At 42.8% G+C, this 23,100-nt stretch overlaps 1 protein-coding gene across 3 annotated transcripts in view; it reads right to left on the bottom strand.

Moving 5' to 3' along the window:
• Positions 1-23,100, bottom strand: part of RIPOR1 (RHO family interacting cell polarization regulator 1) — a 91,388-nt gene that overhangs the window by 53,614 nt on the left and 14,674 nt on the right. Inside the window, exon 1 of one of the 3 annotated variants that reach the window (XM_073578407.1) lies at positions 16,558-16,734. The exons of 1 other annotated variant lie outside the window; for it this stretch is intronic. In XM_073578407.1, the coding sequence (XP_073434508.1) occupies positions 16,558-16,576 (19 nt within the window). In that variant the 5' untranslated portion in view covers positions 16,577-16,734. Of the gene's footprint in view, positions 1-16,557; positions 16,735-23,100 lie in introns of those variants that run through there. One more of the 3 variants, XM_073578410.1, reaches the window with a different exon arrangement.

Raw genomic sequence — 23,100 nt, forward strand, 5'->3', positions numbered from 1 at the left:
CCGGGATGCACACAGATCTCACATCCAGCCTGTATTACAGGGAAAGACACTCCCATGAAAAAAAAAATCTGATACTAGGATTAGGCTGCAAACTGCCTTAAAGGGGGTCTAGAAATGATTGAAGAAATTATAACTGCAGCCTAAAACTAAGTGCATTTTTATTACCTAAAGTTGACAATTAACACGTGTAAAAGAATATTTTATTCCCATGTTAAAAGGCAATAATAACCATTAAAAGGGACAGTGTGCCTTTACGTAGTTTATTAAAGCCGATCGTACAACATTTAATGAGGCCAATAACATCACATGCATTTGTGCATTTAAATCTCCATCCTGAGTAATTTACATATTCCTTTCCGGGCCTCTCCGTGGAATGCCTCCCTTATACTAGGACAGTAATGTATTGGGCTGCAGCCTTTACATGTTGTGTCAACTACCCTGCAATTAAGCATTATAATCAAGATTTCTAAAATTACTTTCTTATTATATCTGGAATAATTAAACAGTTGTAATTCCACCTATGAGTCAACATGCGCAGTATCATACTTAGTATCTAGTGGGAAGCTGAAAGAGAATGTCTCCGAACTCAAGAAAGGCGCTCGTGAAAGCCTCTTCCCAATGCAGCAGTGCGGCACCTCTCTAGATATACATATTAGGGAAAAGCTCAACTTGTGAGCCAAGGAGGTGTGGTCATAAAGAAGACAACCACGAAGAATAGATGAGGATAACGCCATTTGGCTAACAAGACTAATTTTACATACAAAGAGGAGATTAAATCTCAGGAAGGAAGCGATGCAGGAACAAAAAAGATACATTTAGGAGAAAAGCAGCATCTATACCAAGTAAAATAACTACACACCATTCAAAAAAATTGAAAAAGCTGAATAATATTTATTAATGTCAATTTGAATACAAGAATAAAATAAACCTATAGTGACCTCAAATGTGAAGGACACATAAGGCAACTGGCTCCTTTAAACACATTATTGAGTACGCGAGAGGTCAAAATGTCAATCACCCCCCCCCTGAAGAAGTGCGGACGAAACACGCGTCGGGGTGGAGGGACACGCACAGACTCCACACAGAGTGAGAACCATGTGAGGTTTCATTTATGTTCTATTGTGGTTAGCGATCAGATACTATGGGATAATTGGGTGTTATATCCAATCTAAACAAGTCAGTATTATTGTCAGGCTACCTTATAAATAGAATCTGGATTTTTTTGTCTTCCATTTTTTGCACATAGCACTTTATTCATATGACATGATTGGCCTTTGATTGACATATTGACCGCTATTCATGTGTACTCAATAGTGTGATTAAAGGAGACAGTAGCCTTATGTGTCCCTCACATTTGAGTTCATTAGATTTTATTCTTGTATTCAAATTGACATTAATAAATATTGTTCTTTTTTTTAATTTTTTGAATGGTATGTTTTCTGTTCACTCCCTGGATTATGGGATGATAGTGGAACGGACGGGTTTTTCTTGGTATGATGATGAACACATGCTACTTTTTGGATCAATTGCTTGATATAATAATATTTATGGCAAGTCTTCTGTAAGGTCATTTATTTTCCTTGTACACAGGCACCAGTCACTTGCTGTTCAGGGACCTGTAGTATGACCCCTTTAAATGTTAATGCGTCAGACGGCGATCCCCAGAAGATTAGCGTCACCGACCCTTCGTTGTAGGAACTGTGGTATACTATCAGTTTATAAGATTGGGAATATCAACCTCATAAATGAGTACGGCTGCATTCTTACATCCATGTCGAATTCTGGCCCGTAGGGGGGTGAAATTATATTTGGTACGCAATCCCCCTACCTTCACACGGAATTGCAATTTCAACTGTACAGTTGGAGGCAATGATGGAGGAGGCGGCTGTCCGCTCCCTCCCCCATCATTCTTCCTCTGCATCTGGTGTCTCAGCACAGTGGGCGCAATGATGTCACTATTTTGTGCCCGCTGGGCCAAGCAATGAGGCGCTTCAGGCTGCTCACTGCCTAGACGGGAAAGAGGAGAGGGTTTTTTTTTTAATGTGGGGCCCACTCTACTGTATGGAGCCCTACGTGGGGGGGCCCATTCTACTGAATGGAGCCCTACGTGGGGGGGCCCATTCTACTGAATGGAGCCCTACGTGGGGGGGCCCATTCTACTGAATGGAGCCCTACGTGGGGGCCCATTCTACTGAATGGAGCCCTACGTGGGGGCCCATTCTACTGAATGGAGCCCTACGTGGGGGCCCATTCTACTGAATGGAGCCCTACGTGGGGGCCCATTCTACTGAATGGAGCCCTACGTGGGGGCCCATTCTACTGAATGGAGCCCTACGTGGGGGCCCATTCTACTGAATGGAGCCCTACGTGGGGGCCCATTCTACTGAATGGAGCCCTACGTGGGGGCCCATTCTACTGAATGGAGCCCTACGTGGGGGCCCATTCTACTGAATGGAGCCCTACGTGGGGGCCCATTCTACTGAATGGAGCCCTACGTGGGGGCCCATTCTACTGAATGGAGCCCTACGTGGGGCCCATTCTACTGAATGGAGCCCTACGTGGGGCCCATTATATTGTATGGAGCACTACTTGGGGCCCATTATACTGTATGGAGCACTATGTGGGCCCCATACTGTATGGAGCCCTACGTGGGGCCCATTCTACTGTATGGAGCGCTATGTGGGGCCCATTCTACTGTATGGAAGAGACTATGTGGTGGCCATTCTACTGTATGGAGCACTATGTGGGAGGCCATTCTACTGTATGGAGCACTATGTGGGAGGCCATTCTACTGTATGGAGCACTATGTGGGAGGCCATTATACTGTATTGAACACTATGTGGGAGGCCATTATACTGTATGGAGCACTATGTGGGAGGCCATTATACTGTATGGAGCACTATGTGGGAGGCCATTATACTGTATGGAGCACTATGTGGGAGGCCATTATACTGTGTGGAGCACTATGTGGGAGGCCATTATACTGTGTGGAGCACTATGTGGGAGGCCATTATACTGTGTGGAGCACTATGTGGGAGGCCATTATACTGTATGGAGCACTATGTGGGAGGCCATTATACTGTATGGAGCACTATGTGGGAGGCCATTATACTGTGTGGAGCACTATGTGGGAGGCCATTATACTGTGTGGAGCACTATGTGGGAGGCCATTATACTGTGTGGAGCACTATGTGGGAGGCCATTATACTGTATGGAACACTATGTGGGAGGCCATTATACTGTATGGAGCACTATGTGGGAGGCCATTATACTGTATGGAGCACTATGTGGGAGGCCATTATACTGTATGGAGCACTATGTGGGAGGCCATTATACTGTGTGGAGCACTATGTGGGAGGCCATTATACTGTGTGGAGCACTATGTGGGAGGCCATTATACTGTGTGGAGCACTATGTGGGAGGCCATTATACTGTGTGGAGCACTATGTGGGAGGCCATTATACTGTATGGAGCACTATGTGGGAGGCCATTATACTGTATGGAGCACTATGTGGGAGGCCATTATACTGTATGGAGCACTATGTGGGAGGCCATTATACTGTATGGAGCACTATGTGGGGCCCATTATATTGTACTGTATGAAGCATTATGTGGGGGCCATTATTTTGTAAGGACCACTATGTGGGACGTATTTTACTGTATGAGGTTTGTGTGGGGATCACAGTTTGGGCATTATATAATGTTAGATCACTAGACTTTGCCAGAGGTATGGAGGGGGGTACAGTAGGATCATGCCATGTGTGTGGAGGAATTCACTGTGGGGGGTGTCATAGCCAATTACGTTTGTTTCCATATGAAAAGGTTCTTCCTTATATTTGATAACGAAAAAACCTTCCTCAATAGTAGACTTTTTTTTCTTTTATAAATATCAAGGTTGGCCTGCAACTTTGTCCAAGTTTTTAATTTTGTCCCTCTGTGTGTTTTGGGCCGGCTCTTCCCAGAACTGCTGCAAGTGATTGTCAGGTCTTTCCCTCATATGTACATAGGGAGAGACGTGCATTCACCATCACTATAATATTTTATCAGAACAAAATAATTAATTATTTTCATCCAAACGCATTAAATCACAATTGGTTCCGTTCTAAATAGATTCAGCTGCATATTGCTGCGTTTTCATACTTAAATAATTGTACTCTGTTGTTTTTTTTCATCACGGTAAGAGGTTATCTTTGATATATCCATGTGCCTCTTTGGTGCCATTACTCTAATACCACTCCTTTAAAGTTGTTTGCCTATTAATGTGTCTACATGTGGTTTTATCCTGAAGAAGACGTGTCAACCTCCAAAGGCGTTGCTAATAAAACCGTAATATTTATAGTTCTTATGTATCCTGGACTCTTTTTTTATCAGTTCACCAGAAGTGAGTAAAAGTCCCCTTTTTTTCCTTCATCACTTCCAAAGTGCTCTGGTGTTTCAAAGGAAATATCCTTTGAAATTTGGGGACCATAGCTTGAGGGCAGACTAGTCCGGCTTCCCCCTTGACCGGCTCTTCCCAAATCGGCTGCAAGTGATTGATAGGTTTTTCACCTCACTTGCAGCAGCGGAGCAGGGAAGAGCCGGTCTCATTCCCTTGCGGCAGCGCAGGGAAGAGCCGGTCTCATTCCCTTGCGGCAGCGCAGGGAAGAGCCGGTCTCATTCCCTTGCGGCAGCGCAGGGAAGAGCCGGTCTCATTCCCTTGCGGCAGCGCAGGGAAGAGCCGGTCTCATTCCCTTGCGGCAGCGCAGGGAAGAGCCGGTCTCATTCCCTTGCGGCAGCAGCAGCGCAGGGAAGAGCCGGTCTCATTCACTTGCGGCAGCAGCAGCGCAGGGAAGAGCCGGTCTCATTCACTTGCAGCAGCGCAGGGAAGAGCCGGTCTCATTCATTTGCAGCAGCGCAGGGAAGAGCCGGTCTCATTCCCTTGCAGAAGCGCAGGCAAGAACCGGTCTCAAGGTTTATACTGTATGTACTAAGCAATGGCAGCTCTCAGGAGTTTTAGTGAAATGAACTTCATGTAAGCGGATTAAAGGACTCACATCTGCTAACGTGATGTTCTGTACAACTAGTAACAGATGGCTTTACTCTTATCTGTCCTGAAGCCCGAGTATTACACTATTATCTTGTGACAGCTAATTATCAGCATTTATAACGCTGCAAAGAAAGAAACAAAGTTATTGTCCCTTTAATCATCCATCATGTTTAGAACCATGAACAATTCCAGTAGAACATTAGACAATGTTACCGGTAATAAAGAATACCACCTAAACAGTGAGGACGATCGAGGGAAGGGCATAAAAGACCCCAATTCTTGAGGCAGGTGGTGACTTACATCTAATATTTATGGACTATCACACGGATATAAGATGAGAAAACCACTTTAAAATTTGGGTGCACCATCTATAGCAACAAAATTTCAGACCAGACAACCATGAGATGTTTAACAAAAAAAAAAAAAAAATACGAACTGGCACCTTATTTCTGTTCTCCATGCTTCAGATTAATTAGTAAAACTTTAATTTACATATGATGCCTATGAACCATTCTCGAGGGGACTGCAAAATGTCTACAAAACACTTGTACAAAAAAAAGCAAAAGATATAAAAAGAAAAAAAATACTAATCTGATTCAGGGGGCCGAAATAGAGAAAATGTGGAACGCGTTTAAAAAGGGTCGACACAAAAATCCCAGAAGAATCTCACATGGAGTCGGCTCTGTGCAGAAGGTCGGAGTTTACAATCCACGTGGGACGTTTCCGAGAGATTCTGGATACTGTTACATGGATAAAGTAAAGAAAACGCTGCACAAACAGCTCCAACCTGCTAAGGTTCTGTTCACATGTCCATTTTAGGAACAGACCAACGGATGAGCGATCCTTTGAATCAGTTATACAAAACGGAATAAGAGGGGCCACACAGACCAACGGATGAGCGATCCTTTGAATCAGTTATACAAAACGGAATAAGAGGGGCCACACAGACCAACGGATGAGCGATCCTTTGAATCAGTTATACAAAACGGAATAAGAGGGGCCACGCAGATTATTGCAAGGTCTGTTTATTATCTATTTCTAAATTTATGCAGGCAAAGTATTTTTTTCTATTCCCCCCCCCAAAAAAAAAAAAACGAGAAAAAACATTGAACCCAGAGGGACCCCGTAACAATAAACACTTACTCTGTTTGTCTGTTCCTATAGAAAGTTCATATTGATCATTGCCTAAATCACGGATTCAACACCGTTATGGACACCTCATCTATGTGCCGACAAAGGGCAGTTTGGTGCTGTTGTGTCGAAGTTCAGCCGAGTTCTGTCCCACTCAAAAAACAGATCTGTCACACACCAGAAAAGGTGCCAGACGGACCCCCTATTCACCTTAGTGGGGGTCTTTTAGCCATATAAAGAAAAGAAATTATGCGGCATGCAGCACTTTTCCTTCTGGGTGTTAAGGTGTCTGTGTGCGGACCGCCAGTTTCGGACCACACACAGATCTCCTAACGCGAACTCAACAGCCTCACATACGAGTCCAGTAGTGATGAGCGAACGTGATGGGATAAGGTGTTATCTGAGCATGCTCGGGTGCTAACCGAGTGTCTTCTGCTTGCTCAAATAGTATGTTTGAGTTCTCGCGGCTGCATGTCTCATTGCTGTTCGACAGCCGAAACTCATGCAGGATTTGCCTAACAAACAGGAAATCTCTACATGTGTTGTGGCTGTCAAACAGCTGTGAGACATGCAGCTGCGCGGACTCGAACATACTATTCGAGCAAGCAGGAGACACTCGGTTAGCACCCGAGCATGCTCAGATAACACTTTAGTGATGAGCGAACGTGATGGGATAGAGTCCAGACCAGGCAACCCATAGACAGAATGGACACTCCAGTCCGTACATCGACCGTGAAACATCAAAAATGACAAAAAAAACAACAACCCATCCTAGGGATATCAACTAAATTACCATCAGATGAAAGCCTGATAACTGCACCTAAATGCAATTTTACCCTACATGGGAACAGTTAACAGCAAAACCTCATAGTCTGCGGCCAATAACAATCCCTCTAATTTTAGGCCCAACCATATATCATCTGGTGAGACGAGGTTTACAAAGAGCGGTATTGGCCAACTAGCGCGCGTCGTGGCAGTGGTTTTGAGTTGAAGTTTTCGGCTGTGTGGCATCTATAGGCAAAACATTTACGTGACCCGGTAGGTATATAACCGCGTCAATTATCGAATGGCAAAAACGTAGAATTTAAAGGGAAAAAAACTGCGGCGCACTACTGCTACATCTCATCCCAGCCTAAATGGTCACATTTTGTATAAAAAAAATAAAAAATACCTAACAAAACAAAGGACAACATCTACATTCTACAATATTCTGGTAGAAACTAATACTTTCCAATCAATTCCAAGCTCCGAACAGACTTCAGTACTAAGTCCTAGTTTTTTTTTTTTTTTTGAGACCGGTACCTTACCCATAACCGGTAAAGCCTCATCCCACAGCCCCGGTGCTGCTTACGGCGGTATCCATCCGAGTGTGCAGACAGCAAATAAAGAATGAGATTCTCAGAGACTGGGCTTTAATCCGACTTACAAAGCAGATAAGGAATCTCACTCCCATTCTCCTTACAGACCTCTTGTCCACATTCCTCACATTCCTGTTTTGCAGTGGTTGGAGTCACTAGCTGGTACTAAAAAGATTGCAAGGCCACGGCTACCTAGTGTTTATCGAAAACAATAGTCCTTAATTATATATGTCGCCAACATATTCTGTAGAGGGGAAGAACTCGGGAGGAAACAAGTAAAATGAAGAAGAGCATGAAAACAATTCTAGATGAAGTGGAATTAGCAACTTATTAGGTACGATTTTTTTTTCTATGATTATTGGCAATGCAAGTATTATTAAAGGGGTTCTCCACTACCGGGACAACCTTCAACATGGACATTGTAAGGCGAGGCTCATACGGTGAATGAGAGGCAGGATTCACAAATCAGGTGCAGCACGGGAGAAGTTCTTTAGAAGCAACTGAGAGGGTGTAATCAGGAAGGAGGAAGAGTATAGCCCGCAGAAATCTAGGGGGAGACCACAGTAAAAGTACGGTATATACGTTCCACACATGTATTCTCATAGCAAACATTAAGTAAGAGAGCTTAAAGGGGTTTTCTGGGGATTAAAAACTGCTGACCCTTAAGATACGTCATCAACATCAGATCTGTAGGGGGCCAAGTCCTGGCATATCCGCTGATCAGTGGAAGAATCCAGTTTGGACAGGATGTGAAAGGAGTCACACAGCCGTCCCAACTGGAGGTGCAGGGGTGTGTGTGTGTGTACACGCTTTTTTTTTTTTTTTTTTTTTTTTTTAAATTAAACCACCCATGGCCCAGTAAGTATGTTGTAAAATAGGATACAGCCCTTTAAAGAGGGCTTGTCACTTGGTAGAATCCCTGATCTCCCCAGATTCCACTGTTTTTTTCTGTTTTGGGCTGCGTCGCTCAATTGCAGAGATATTCACATTTGTTGCTTTTGGAGAGCAGCATGTGAAATCTCTGATTGTAGTTCAACTAGGCAGTTTTTCAGAGTCTTTCTCTGGGAGCAAGCACTTTCACACTCCCAGGTGCTGCCTGTCACAGCCTGGCAGATAATCAAGCCGTTCAAGACACCATGGAGCTGTTATTGGCAGCTTCTGGGAGAGGTAAAATTATACCCCTTCAAAGAAGACTCTGGGAGAAGGAAAAAAAAAAAAAAACAAAGACGCCCAGTTGGTCTGCAAGCAGCGATTTCACATGCTGTGCACCAGAAAAAAACTCTAAAATGTGAATATCTGTGTAATGAAGTGACGCAGCGCAAAACGGAAAAAAGCTGAAGAATTAGAGGAGCTCAGGAAATTTTATAAGGTATTTGAAAAAAAACTTTTTTTCTAAGTCCAAGTTATCATGAACTTCTCCAGGGCTTAGCAACTGATCGGAGTGCTTGTGTGAATATAAATCTACAGCTGTCCATGTGTGCTGCAGTAACGAGACAGCCAAGAAATCGCTGCAGAGGAACTGTTAGAGAACAGGAAAAGGAAAAGGCTGGGCGAGTCTGACAAAGAATGAACGGAAACACTTTGTTTTCCCAATGGAGCATCTTAAATAATAATCTGACTTTGTGGAACAGATAAAGTCCAATTCCCATAATATGGAGAATAAAATATTAGGTTGGTAAAGAAGGTAAATTCCAGGACATTTCTGAAAATCCCTTTGCTAATAAGAGCTTATTCATGTCGCAACCAATCTGCAATTTTTTTTACGCAATTTCAGAAAACTGACACAAACAGTCACAAGTTAATACACATTAAGGTACACTCTTTATAATAAAAAAAAGCCTGCAATAGAAAAATCAACTGACCTTAGCACTTTATGGCAGCCACATCAAGACAGTGTGAATTTTCTTGGCAGTCAGTCGATTGTTGGCATCTTGGACGTCTTTTGCTAATACTAGACTGTGGGTGCCATGACGTCATGACATTATCATAAGAGACACCCAAAGATACCGGCATGCCAGTGCCAGCTGAGAAGCGTTGCAGAGGCTTGGTCTGGCAACCATGGAGCACTGGAGTGAATGCTGGGCCAAAAGTACCACGTCAGTATTCTGTGGTTGTCAGACAGGAGCCTCGAAAACTGCCTCCTACCTCCGGGCGGTCACGATTTTTGTTTTGATTAGCAAACTTAATGTGACATCACCGCAACAATGACCAAGTCGGGCAGTCTCATAAAAAGAGGAGCTGGGGTCAGGTCCTGTCTCATGGCCACAATGGAGGGAGGAATCGAACAAAGCAACAGCACGTGTGAAAAAGACTTGGGTATACTAATAGATCACACACTGCACATGAGTCAGTGTGATGCAGCAGCAAAAAAGGCAAACACAGTTCTAGGATATATTAAGACGAGCAGAGAGTCTAGATCACGTGAAGTAATTATCCCCCCTCTACTCCTCCTTAGTCAGACCTCATCTGGAATACTGTGTCCAATTCTGGGCACCACATTTAAAAAAAAACACATTAAAAAACTGGAGCAAGGTTAAAGAAAAGCTACGAGGATAGTGAGCAGACTGCAAAGTATGTCCTATGAGGAACGGTTATAGTATCTGGGATTGTTTAGCTCGCAAAAAAGAAGGTTAAGGGGAGACTTAGTAGCGGTCTACAAATATCTGAAGCGATGTCACAGTGTAGAGGGGTCATCATTATTCTCATTTGCACATGGAAACACGAGAAGCAATGGAATAAAACTGAAAGAGTGAAGATATAGATTAGATATTAGAAAGTACTTTCTGACAGTGAGGGTGATTAATAAGTGGAACAGGCTGCCACGCGAGGTGATGAGTTCTCCTTCAATGGAAGTCTTCAAACAGAGGCTGGACAGACATCTGACTGGGATGATTTAGTGACTCCTGCATTGAGCAGGAGGTTGGACATGATGACCATGGAGCTCCCTTACAACTCTAACATTTTAGGATTCTAGGCTGTCAATGTGCCAGGGAGAGATTAAATCATGCTAACTAGATAGTGAGGAGTGACTGTAACCGTCCCCTGCACCACCCCCATGGCTCAAAGCCAGCAGCTACAGGGAGGATAGAAGTTCATTTTCTCCCTTTGGCCGCTGCTGTATTAAGCCGGCTATACAGTGTATAAATGCCATTTACCTGTAGAATAATCCTATATCTCTAGGTACTTAGTGCTTCTGGAGGTTCCCTTTAATTACCATTATATGCTTTGTGAGATGGACACTACTGCTAGGCATCTGTTCAACCAACTGATGAGAGGGTGTTTTTTCTTATGGCCATCTTGGTGTCCCACTCTTTTACAAAACCATGACTGTCATGGCATTGTGATGAAAATCCAATTTACAGTACACACAAATGTCTACATTGTTATTCATCATTTTGTTAATAAGAATCAGCCGTATGTGGATTCGCTCACCCGGCATTTGCATTCATATGTAATTGTCGGAACAGAGAAATAACATTTTAATTGCTTTCCATGATCCCAATTACAACAACCCATCCATTGGCCACAAGTATGTTAATTCCAACATGAAATTTCTATTGTGTTTAGAATTTTTTTTTGTAAAAAAGATTTTGACCTTTGTTGAAGAAAAAAAAAAAAAAAAAAAAAAAGGGGGGACCTTTCACTAGATTTTTAAATTTAAGCTGAAAACCTCCTCCAATTGCTGCTGTTCCGCTGATTCCGGAACAGTTTTTCTTTTTATTCTGCGCCCCTCTGTTTCAAAGTTATGCCCCCTGGAAAGAAAGATGCAAATTTTCCCTTTAAATCAACTTGGCATATACCACAGACCTTCTTAGGGTGTGGCCTTGTTTTGATTGGCCAGCATTACAGAAAAAGCAAACGCCCACAGAGAACTTCTGTGGTATATGCCCAGTTAGTTAAAAGGAAAAATTTTCATCATTATTTCTAGGGGGGCATAACTTTGGAACAGAGGGGCACAGAAGAAAAGGAAAAACTGTTCTGGAATCAGTGGAACATCAACAATTGAAAGAGAAAATCGGTTTTTCAATGGGCGTCAAATAGAAATACATCTCAGCTAAAAAGAAAACTAAAAGTAATCAAAGGAGTCAACTATATATTTTAAAGGGATATCTGGGACAGACATATCAATAACCTATCCTTACAAGATTGGTGTGGTTCCAACCCCCAGTGCCTTCTACCAATCGGCTGATATCTGCAACGGTGTTCACTTGAATGGGAGATAAACTGCAGTGGCCGCTAAATGTTTGCAGCCATTCGCTTCTGCTCCGTAAACACTTACATCCAGCCAATAACTGAGCAGAGAACAGCTGTTTGGAGGTACCGGGTTCTAGATCCCCACCGATCCGATATTGCTTACCGATCCTGTTTGTCCTGGACAACCCCTTTAAATAAGTACTGTAGCCAGAGAAAGGCTTGTGTGCCACAGAGGAGATCTGTAAGGGGCATAAATCTCTTAGATCTCTCCTCCTGCATAAATAACTGGACATATATTATTTTATGAACTTGGTCATTTTCATTGTTTTTACCATTTCTAGGAATAAAATGTTTTACTGTCCTGTGCTCCTCCTTGCTGGTAAATAATCCAATGTACAAGCACTCATGCTGTAGAATTAAAAGGGGTTTCCAGGGAAAGTAAACTATTGTTGTAACATCACAGACAGCCTAAAAAGGGTTAATGCAGCCCCGATCTTCGGTGGTGCGACCATGCTGGGTCTTCGGTAATGGGGTCCAGGACACCGTACAAGCATGAAGGGAGACTACTGATAATGTAGGAGGGAAGTGAAGAGAATAGTTTTGGGAGGGGAGAGAAACGGAAGGGAAAAAAATGATTACATCACCGTGGTGCAAGGAGAACCTATCAATAATCCACAATTGGTGTCACGGTGACCTACATTTTGCCTGTGTGACTGTTGAGACTTAGCATTGGTCCACCAGGGGAGCATCGGTGAACTCCAGCCAGGGTGCGAATTGGTGGGAGAGAGTTTGGAGGGGACTTGTCCACCATGAGAGGGTTGACAGGCTGCAGGTCCAGGGAAATAATGGTGGGAACCTATGGAAATGCACTGGGGAACCCCACGTGCCTTAGCAAGAGTCAGGAGGAACCTTGCAGAACATTGCTGGGAAGTGGACAATTAGATTGCAGCCAACTTGTAGTAACATGGCTGTGATGGCCTTAAAGTGAACTGTCATGTTGCACTTGGAGACGGACCTATGGACAGCACGGAATAGAGAAGGAGATGAGCAGAATGATATATAGGATTGCGAAGATTCAGTATAACTTACATTTTACTCATTAAAATCCCAGGTGTTTGTATGTATAAGGGTCCAGTGGGCGGTCCTAGTAGTGATTGACAGCTCTCTCTCGAAGCACAGTAATACAGGGAAGACCGTCAATCACAGAATAGGGCCACCCACTGGACTCCAGGGAATTCAATGAATAAAATGTAAGTTTCATGGAATCTTTTATTAATCTGATGGGTTTCTAAAAGAGGATATCCACTTAGGACATTTATGGCAGCGCCCTGTAAGCAACATATTTATAGGTATAATTGTAAAGATCTTTGTAATCTCATTTTTCTGAGAATATTTCACATAACTACAGTCATTCATATAACACAGGACCCTGAACCTCTGTGTAAATTGCTCAATTTCCTCCGGTCCCCTCCCCGTCTTCCCATACTTGTAGTGTTTAATCTGCTTCCGACATCTGCTAATAACTGGGAGTTTTTGCAGACCACTCCCTTGAGAAACGGTAACATTAACATTGCTAAATCTGATGCGCATCCCACTAACCACAAGTCAATGAGGGGCTGAGGCCGCCAATCCGGCTCCAACATGGGAGTCCCAAACGCAGGATTCCCCCTCTAAGACATTGGACAAATGGAAAAGGGTTGTCTTTAGGAGACAAATCCTTTAAAAATAAAATTTTAATGTCGCTTTTGCTTATCGGTTATCTAACTAAATCTATAGTAATCCCCCAAAACAGTTTAATTGCCTCCTTTGCAATCCACTATTTATTGGAGAAGTTGCTGTGAAGGTCTGTCTGTCCATGGCATCATTTACGCCCATTAATAAACAAAGCTGTACCAATAATTATTTGGCAGCAGTTGCATGTCCACCTTTGGTTTATCATTTAAAGAGCACTTTTCACTGAGTCAAAAGAGTTTGCGATTTTGCCCTTATTTTATTCCTGTTATTCCCCTGCGCATTTTGTTGTTGTTTTTCTTTAAATTCGCCATACGGTTCCAGAGATATGAGTCTTTTTTATCTTTACTAAGGGGGTGTGGCTTTAAGCTGCTCCGCATAATTATCCTGTGAACCACGCCCCCTTGCTAAAGAATATAAAAACTAATGCTAAATAAAGCTTGTATCTCTAGAACCGTATGGTGGATTTTAAAAAAACAAAAAGCGAAAAATTCAGTGGAGCAGTGGGAATAAAATAAGAGCAAAAACTGGACACTTTTTAATCTGGTGATAGGTCCCCTTTAAGACTTATTACAGAATGATAAGGAAGAATATAATTAATGTTCACTGCAGAAAATAGGAAAAAAACCGTCTACCAGCATAGAGAACTGCGGTTGAGAAGTAGGGCTCTTCTGTTAGTAACAGCCAATAGACTAAAAGACTAATGTGGCAGCTAGCCTACACCAACATGTATTACGACTATCATTTATTGTCATACTGTGGCCGGCACTGCAAGAATGGTAAGGGACGATAGCCAAAGGGAAAACTATCACATACGGGGTATAAAATACAGAAGGTAGTCAGTGCTACAACACTGAAGTCTAATTCTGCAGCAGGTCTACAAATTTTGTAATGGATTTCACCCCATGTATTGTTGCAAAATTTCACTATGAAAATTTGCAGAAAGAATTTCCACACTACAGTGCCTTGGAAAAGTAACTTCAAGAAAAGTAGAAGACAGTCAGTTAGGAGCGCCAGCCATGCGTGAATTAGGGTATGAGATGCAGCTCCAGCCGAGTTGGAGGAAAAAAAAAAAAAAAAAAAAAAAAAGGGTTGCAGAGCTTGGTGACCCGGTCCAAAGGAGCGCAAAACAAGTGGGATGAGAGTATTAGCAATTCTTATTTTTATTAGATAGTCCACAATGCGTTTGGACAGACAAGTTCTGTCTTTCTCAGGTGCTACCTGAGGAAAAAATGGGTCTTACCAGCTCACTTGAAAGCAGCCTGTGGTGTGTGGGAGCAAAGAATCATGTCGTCCAGCGTGTAGTTACTCCAAAAAAAAGAAAAAGATTCCAGCTGCTATAAGATCCATTTATTTTTGATAAAGAACACAGTGTGGGTGCTCGAAACGCGTAGTAGAGACAATCATGTGAACTCTGTCTTACTTTTCACTCAATAAATGGATCTTATAGCAGTTGGAATCTTTTTCTTTTTTTGGGGGCACCTGAGGAAGACAGAACTTGTCTGTCGAAACACGTTGTGGACTATCTAATAAAAATAAGAATTGCTAATACTCTCATCCCCCTTGTTTTGCGCTCCTTTGGACCGGGTCACCAAGCTCTGCAACCCTTTTGGAAAAGTAACTTGTCCACATTTTCTTCACCTTACATCCCCAAACATAAACTTTCTTTTATTGTATCAAGTATTTGTAAATTGTAGAAGAAATGATACAGGGTTTTTTTAAAATAATTAAAACATATAAATTTGAAAATTTTAATGTGCATTTATATTCACGCCCCTGTAGTCTTATACCCCAAAATAAAATCCTGAGTGACCAATTGCCTCCAGAAGTCACAATTAGTAAGTTAAGTCCACCTGTAATTTATTCTCAGTAGAATTACAGCTGTTCTATGAAAAACTCAGAAGTATGTTTGAGAACATTAAGGCCCCGTCTCACTAAGCAATCTCGGTAGCGAGATCACTGCTGAGTCACAACTTTTGTGACATAACAGCAATCTCACCAGCAAGATCGCTGTGTGTGACAGCGATCAGCGAGCGGCCCCCCTGCCGGTATCGCTGATCGCTGCAAGAAACCTCTGGACATTTCTTTGGTCGCTGGTCTCCCGCTGGCCAGCACGCATCGCTGTGTGTGACAGCGGGAGACCAGCGATCAGGTGTAAAAAATAATAAAAAAAATAAAAAATATAGTTATTCTCACCTTCCGACGTCCCGTTCAGCCATCCCGCCTCTCTCCACGCTCCGGTCCCAGTGATCCTTTGCACAAATGACCGCGAGACTTTGTTATCCCGCGAGACCGTGACATCTCGCGGTCATTCGTGCAAAGGATCACTGGGACCGGAGCGTGGAGAGAGGCCGGAAGACTGCGCGGGACATCGGATGGTGAGAATAACTATATTTTTTATTTTGATTCTATTTTTTACAGGATGGCCAGCGATGCCGGGCGCTCAGCATCGCTGTGCTGATCGCTGGTGAAGCTGTCTGTGTGACAGCTCACCAGCGATCACATAGCGACTTACTAGCGATCCTGACACCTTGATATCGGTGTTGGGATCGCTGGTAAGTCGCTTAGTGAGACGGGGCCTTTAGGAATCAAACAGCATCATGAAAACCAAAGAGCCCACCAGACAGGTCAGGGATAAAGTTGTAAAGAAGAGTATAGCAGAGTTTGGTTATAATACAAAGTAGCCTGAGCTCTGTTCAATCCATCAGCCAAAAATAGAAGCAGTATAATAATAATAATAATCTTTATTTTTATATAGCACAACTAAAAACTTACCAAGGCATGTCCGTAACGTGAAATATATTAAAAATAAAATCTGCACTGAAGGATACCGGTGTCCTTTAGATGTGAATGTGATGATGCTGATAGCGGCAAATCATTTTTCGTAAACACTACGTAATTCCATTAATTAAAGCTTTAATGACAATAACCGAAAAACTTTTTTTTATTAGATGCGTGCACAAAATCAAAAAATGAAGTCAACAATACTCCAACATGTACAATGTAAAAGACAAATACATCATGGTCCTAACTCCGTCACCAGCGCCCCCATGGACGCTCGCTCCGGCAGTAAGCCCCCATCGTACGCGTATGTTGTAAAAAAGAACAGCCCATTACCTTGCAGATTGCCGTTCATGTTGCTGGCGTCAGGCAGAAGAAATCAATATATCGGATGCCCTCATCTACCCCAGTGATCCGTGCGGCTTCCAGACCTTCAGATCTGCGGGAGAGCCAGGACCAGAAAGTCCGAGGCAGGAAAGGGCCAGGCAGGTTTCCTCCCTAAACTTCCCCTGCCAAACTATCTGACATCACTGTTTTCATGAGGAGTCAAATACTGATTTGCAGCAAAATAGTCGGGAAGGGAGACGACGGGCCGGACTGTCAAACTCTAAAGTAGGAACGCTATGCACAAGAACAGAAAAGGAAAAAGGTCAGGTGCCGGGCAATAGGGGGAGAAAAAAGGCATAATGAATGCTGGATTGTAGGAATGTTACTATACATGTACCATAACATTCCTTTTATCCAGAAAGAAAAAACATGGAAATAAATTTGGCACATTTTCTAAAAATAAGGAAAAAAAAAATCCTTTTCCGTGCCATAAACTCATGCAGTGGTCAAGATGCGTTTCACGCCGTACACATATAGAATGGCAACGGCAAGGATGCAACCAGGAGTCAAACGAAGACCTCCTATGACGAGATAGAATACGCCGTGAATGTCCAATAGACGCGTGTTCCATTTTTGGAACCGACACCTAGCATCAAAACGAGGATCCCGTAATCCTGTAATGGCCACCATCCGACGGTCAGCGTCGTGCTAAGAATATGACCTCAATGTTCTTAATTAGACAACCCCTTTAAGAGAGGGTGTCATAGGCTGCATTAGTGTAACGTTAGTAGGCATAATACACGAGTGGTGCAACTTATTACATTAATGATTGAAAATCGAGGAAAAAAAAAAAAAAAAAAGAGAAAAAGTTATAGGCACAAGAGTAAAAAACAAAACAAAAAAACAACAAAGACGCTATACATATAGTCTTCAACCACAAATATTACAAACCGTGCAAGAAAAATAAAAAAAGGCAAGATATTTCTATACACGATGAACGACCCCAGCCGACTATTGTTCCTTATGGGCAAAAATTTCCGATTTCGGAAGACAAATGCACAACTTTTTTTTGAAAAAAAGGAAAAAAAAGGAAAAAAAAAGAAAATGAAAGTTTGGAGTAAAATGGAAGAAACAAATATTTGGCCATTTGCAGGGTCTGGTACAGCCACCCCGTCAGAATTCTGGAGCTGCCGGACAGGAGCCTTGAGAACCGCCTCTTACCTGACGGCACTCGTGGCTGTTCTTTTGATTATCGGGCCAGGCGTGAGGTCATCGCTGTGGTGTGACGCACATGCAACGTGGCACCAGGTCAACTAATCAAAATTAGCACCACGGAGGTGGTACGCAGGGCTCGTGTGATGGCCACAGATTACAGCCATGGTCGCCGGACCTGGTCTTGAGAATCGATTTGCACCATCGTTAGAAAAATGGCTGAAGAAGTCAAAAGGGGTCATCCAAGATTTTTACAAAAGGACCAGAATGGTTTAGAGAGGCCACTCCATTAGGACGCTGCCGCCAATCACTGGTCTCATATCTAATTGTGGCCAGGAAGGTGGGTTTGAACTTGTGTTTTGCTACCCCCTACCCCAAAGTTTCTGACAGGTCTTCCTTAAAACAGATCCTGGTGGAATGCAGGTCTAGTGTCGGCTGCAGAATGAGATAACTATTATTTTAATCTGTCGTACAATTACAGAGATATGGGCTTTTTCATTTAGTGTTAATTTTTATAGTCTTTATGAAGTGGGTGGGGCTCACGGTTCTTTGGGGGCGTGTCTACAGATGTTACACACAATTACCTTGTGAGTCACGCCCCCTAGGTACAGATCATTAAAAAAATTAGCACCAAATAACAAACTTGGCATCTCTGGAACCAAATAAAGGATTAAAAAAATAAAGTTAAAAAGCCAATACTCCGGGAAGCAGCGGGAATAAAAAAAAAAGAAAAAAACTGGACACTTTAGACCTGGTGACAGGACCTCTTTAAATTAGATTCCACTGTCAACATTTTTCTAAAGTATCCCCATAGTGGCTTAAGAATTTTTTTTTTTCCCCTTTGTAGACGAATGTTGTAGGCATCATAGCTGCAGGCACCACAAGTGGCCAGAAAGTGGACGTGTATGTGCTGCCCAAACTGAGCCCTGCTGGTGAAGAGCAGCACAGAACATCTAAAGGCTCCAATATAGAAGATAAATTGATAAGATTCATCGTCCACCATCATTGTGTAGTGGAAATGGGACGTACATGGGGCGCAAAGTCGTTAAGGCGACTGAAACATTTGTTGTTGCTCGCGCTCTGATCGCGCACTCTAAATGGCAATCGTTCGCAGTGTGAATACAGGGAATTACTGTTCAGCAATTAAACCATAATTTATTAACTATTTATTTACCCGATCATTAAAAAAAAAAACCTTGTCTCGCCTCGTGCACAGATAATTTTTTCGCTCACACAATTTGCCGTACTCATAACGAGAGCACTGATGTTCCAGCAGATGGGACTGGAGTGTGGTGTCACCCGAACGCAGTGCCATTCCCGCGGACGCCGGCAATGAAGGAGATGGAGAAATTACTTTCTCAGTCTCCTCCGCACCTGTGCTCCACAAGCCAAAGGATCGGAGCACAGAGCACGGATACTCGGCTCACACACGAAGCAGAGTTGGACCGAGGGTCAATAGCATATCACATCGGATGCCATACGCTAATGGGGCTTTTCCAGATTCAGAAAAACCATATAGTTTACTCCTTAAAAAAAAAAAAAAAAAAAAAAAAAAAGCCTCACTCACTCTCCCTTGGTCCAGCACAGAGTCTCCACCTCTCCTCCAGGTGTCTGTTGCCCTGACGTCGTGTCAACAGCGCTGCAGCCAATAACTGATCTCTTTGCCTCCGCCCTTGTAGACAACACAAACCGCTCAGCACTGCAGATCAGTCGACATCGGGAGCTAAGGTGGAATGTCAGCCCTGGACCTGGGAACGGTGAGTAAAGCACAGCCTACTTCCTCCACCCCTCATCCCTCAAAACTGCACTTGGGAACAGGGGTTTTTTCAGAGATCACACACTCCCCTTTAACTCTATCACAATATTTTTAAAAATTAGATTGGCTAAAAAAAAAAAAAAAAAAAAAGTTAGTTATTCTTTACTCTTTTTTTTTTTAAACTTTGCTTCATTGTTTTAAATGCTTCTAAACGAAAATGGTTTATTTTACTCTATAAGAGCGGATAAGCATCGGCACAAGCGCTGCAGGCGATCGCCAAGCACCAGCAAGGCTTTTTATATTCTAGCACCATCTCAAAAGGAATTTCTATACATTTGGTTATTATGCCTCCCGTGGTTCTTGCGCTTGCAGCCGTATCTTCCGTCTGCTTTGGCGACGCCTCTGAAAACTGCATCAAAACGGCACGTGTGAAAGAATCCTGAAAATGACCGGACGGCGCAGATCGTCGGAGCATCGAGGGAAAAATGTATAAATAGCTCGAGAGCCATTTATGGCAGAAGGAGAAAGAGGAAGCGCATCATGGTGACTCAGAAGATCACGATAAACCGTTCACAGCTGCAAGACAGAAAATCTAAGTGAACACCGGGGTTAATAAACCTAAAAGGAACCGGTCAGAAGGATTTTATATATGGAGTTAGTGTTATGGTCGAACAGCTGCTCGTCTCCCGATAAAAATGACACCTTTATTGTACAGATCCGATGTGCCAGTCATGAGAAATCTAATGTACAAGCCGTATGTAAATCAGGCTGGAAGTGCACTGGGGGAAGAAGCAGTCTAGCCCAAGACACGCCCCCAGTGCACTTACAGCCTGATTTGCATATGGCTTCTACACTAGATTTCTCATGACTGGCTCATCTGATGTGTACAATAAAGGTGTCATTTTGATGGAGACACGAGCGCCTACACAGCTGTACCATACTACTGCTGCCATGTGTAAAAGCCTGCAGACACTTTCCATTCGACACTGAATTAAGGGTTGTCATGGCATTCATTACTGATGAAAAGAAATGGTTAAAATAACATTAGTGTCAATACAGCCAAGCTTATGCTTTATTGTTAAGCCAGGAGCAGCACATCAGGTCAGTTTCAGACACTTTTTGGTCCACCATTATGGTAGCCCGGCCAAGAGTCTAAGGACCTGAAACCTGAACTACAGATCCCCATGATTCTGGTATTTCAGGCTATAAGCGTCGCCTCTAGGAGAGAACATCTCCGTATATATGGCATTATGGAGCTGTATTAGTCTCTGTGCACACTGCTCTGCCGTGGAAGCGGGGCATTGGTATTATATATAAAAAAAAAATCCAAAAAACAAACCTATAGTAAATAAACTAAAATCCGCATGTTAAAATGATTCAGTGACGTAAAATGTTATATTTAAAATTAAAAAAATAATAAAAAGAACCATCTAAAATGGTAAGCATTTAGGATAGAACTGAATCTGGCTGGAATTAGTGATCCGGTCAGCTTCAGAGCAGCACTTACAAGCTCTACAGTAAAGAGCTTGTAAGAGCTGCACTCATTGCTCACGAGACCGGCCAGTGACCTAACCTGTGCTGTCACAACTGCTTAATTGGGTAAAACTTGCAATAGGCAACTGAAGTCAAGCGAACAACGAAGAAATCTAAATTCTCTCTACAATCGGGACGGCGAAACAAAATAATTCTTCTAGAATCATGGACTTCTCAAGACCAAAAATCACAGGGTAAATAGGGAAGACACCAAGGACGCCACTCATGAACGTGAGCAATATATCCACCTTTATCGCCGCACCTCTCCCTCGATGGACAGAAGCCATGATGACTGGACAGAGAGAAGTTACGCCATCTGATTGAAAGTTCTCCAGCAGAACGTTCAGCTCGGAGATTGTGTCAGACGTTCTAGAGGATCCTGCAGGATCTTCTGCCATATTCAGACACGGAAAAGCAGCCTTGAAAGAACAAAGATTCCCAATACCAACACCTACGACACTAGCGGTGTGGGCGCGCCGCGTTTTATCGTTTGATAGACGTTTCTGTGCTGCTGCGTCCTCCAAACCTTTGTGCGACAGCTGAGCAAGGAAAGAGCCAAGGAAAAACTATTTTTTCCCACTGGTTGGTGAGAAGCTTTGCCCCAATTTACTAGAATCAAAATACGTAAGAGGTAAATGGAAGAAAAGGTTTTTACGATAAATGTATTCTAGAAACATTTTGGATATTTTTCAGTTCACCATCTATATTGAAGAAAAAATATATACTACGATTTTCACACTGGAGACTAGGCCCAGTACTAGACTCCTACTTCTCATCCTGCACCTAGACTTTAGCAGCAATAGACGGACTCTGGACCTTCGTTTTGTACAGAAGCATTATCTGAGCATGCTCTAATCTGGGCAAAGTCATTGAACAGGAGGAGGAGGTGAGCTGTGACATCACCTATTGTGAATGGTGGATCCTGTGTTATCTACTGTATATAGAGGTGTTATCAGTCATTGTACAGAAGGAAGAGGGGAGCTGTGATATCACCTATTGTGAATGCTGAATCCGGTGTTATCTACTGTATATAGAAGTGTTATCAGTGAATGTACAGGAGGAGGAGGTGAGCTGTGACATCGTCTATTGTGAATGGTGGATCCTGTGTTATCTACTGTATATAGAGGTGTTATCAGCCATTGTACAGGAGGAGGAGGTGAGCTGTGATATCACCTATTGTGAATGGTGGATCCTATGTTATCCACTGTATATAGAGGGGTCATTGTACAGGAGTAGAGGAGGAGGCGAGCTGTGATATCACCTATTGTGAATGGTGGCTCCTTTGTTATCTACTATATATAGAGGTGTTATCAGTCATTGTACAGGAGGAGGTGAGCTGTGATATCACCTATTGTGAATGGTGGATCCTGTGTTATCTACTGTATATAGAGGTGTTATCAATCATTGTACAGGAGGAGGTGAGCTGTGATATCACCTATTGTGAATGGTGGAATCCTGTGTTATCTACTGTATATAGACGTGTCATTGTACAGGAGTAGAGGAGGAGGCGAGCTGTGTCATCACCTATTGTGAACGGTGGCTCCTGTGTCATCTACTGTATATAGAGGTGTTACCTTTCATAACAATCTGGTTTGTGATGATAATGAGACAGCTGAAAAGTCATCTGTACAGGACAGAAAGTATGAGTCTCTTATAAGGTGTAGAGACCAATGTGAAAATTATCGGTTTTTTTTCCTATTAGAGATAGTAACATAATACAAAGACATTAAGCAACAGCCAAAAGGGCCATAGATTCACAGCACACATCACCAAGGGCTTAAAAAGTGTTTTTTTCTGATGATATACCAGACGATGCTCAATGTTATTATATTACACAGTCACCGTGCTCCAATGACAGTTACAAACATCAAGTGACACAAACAGCAATCCTGGTATAATAATAAGCCCCAGTAATCCAAATTACTAGCAGTATCATTAGTCAAAGAAACTTTGAAAGTTGGGTGTAGTTGCCAATTTGTCATATCCTAATCCTTGTCCCAAGATGGGAAAAAAACCATGTTCAACAAAACACCGAGGACCAGGTAAAATGG

Source organism: Dendrobates tinctorius, unplaced genomic scaffold (assembly GCF_039654945.1).
Source record: "Dendrobates tinctorius isolate UK_male_01 unplaced genomic scaffold, ASM3965494v1 ptg000059l, whole genome shotgun sequence".
Classification (NCBI taxonomy): Eukaryota; Metazoa; Chordata; class Amphibia; order Anura; family Dendrobatidae; genus Dendrobates; species Dendrobates tinctorius.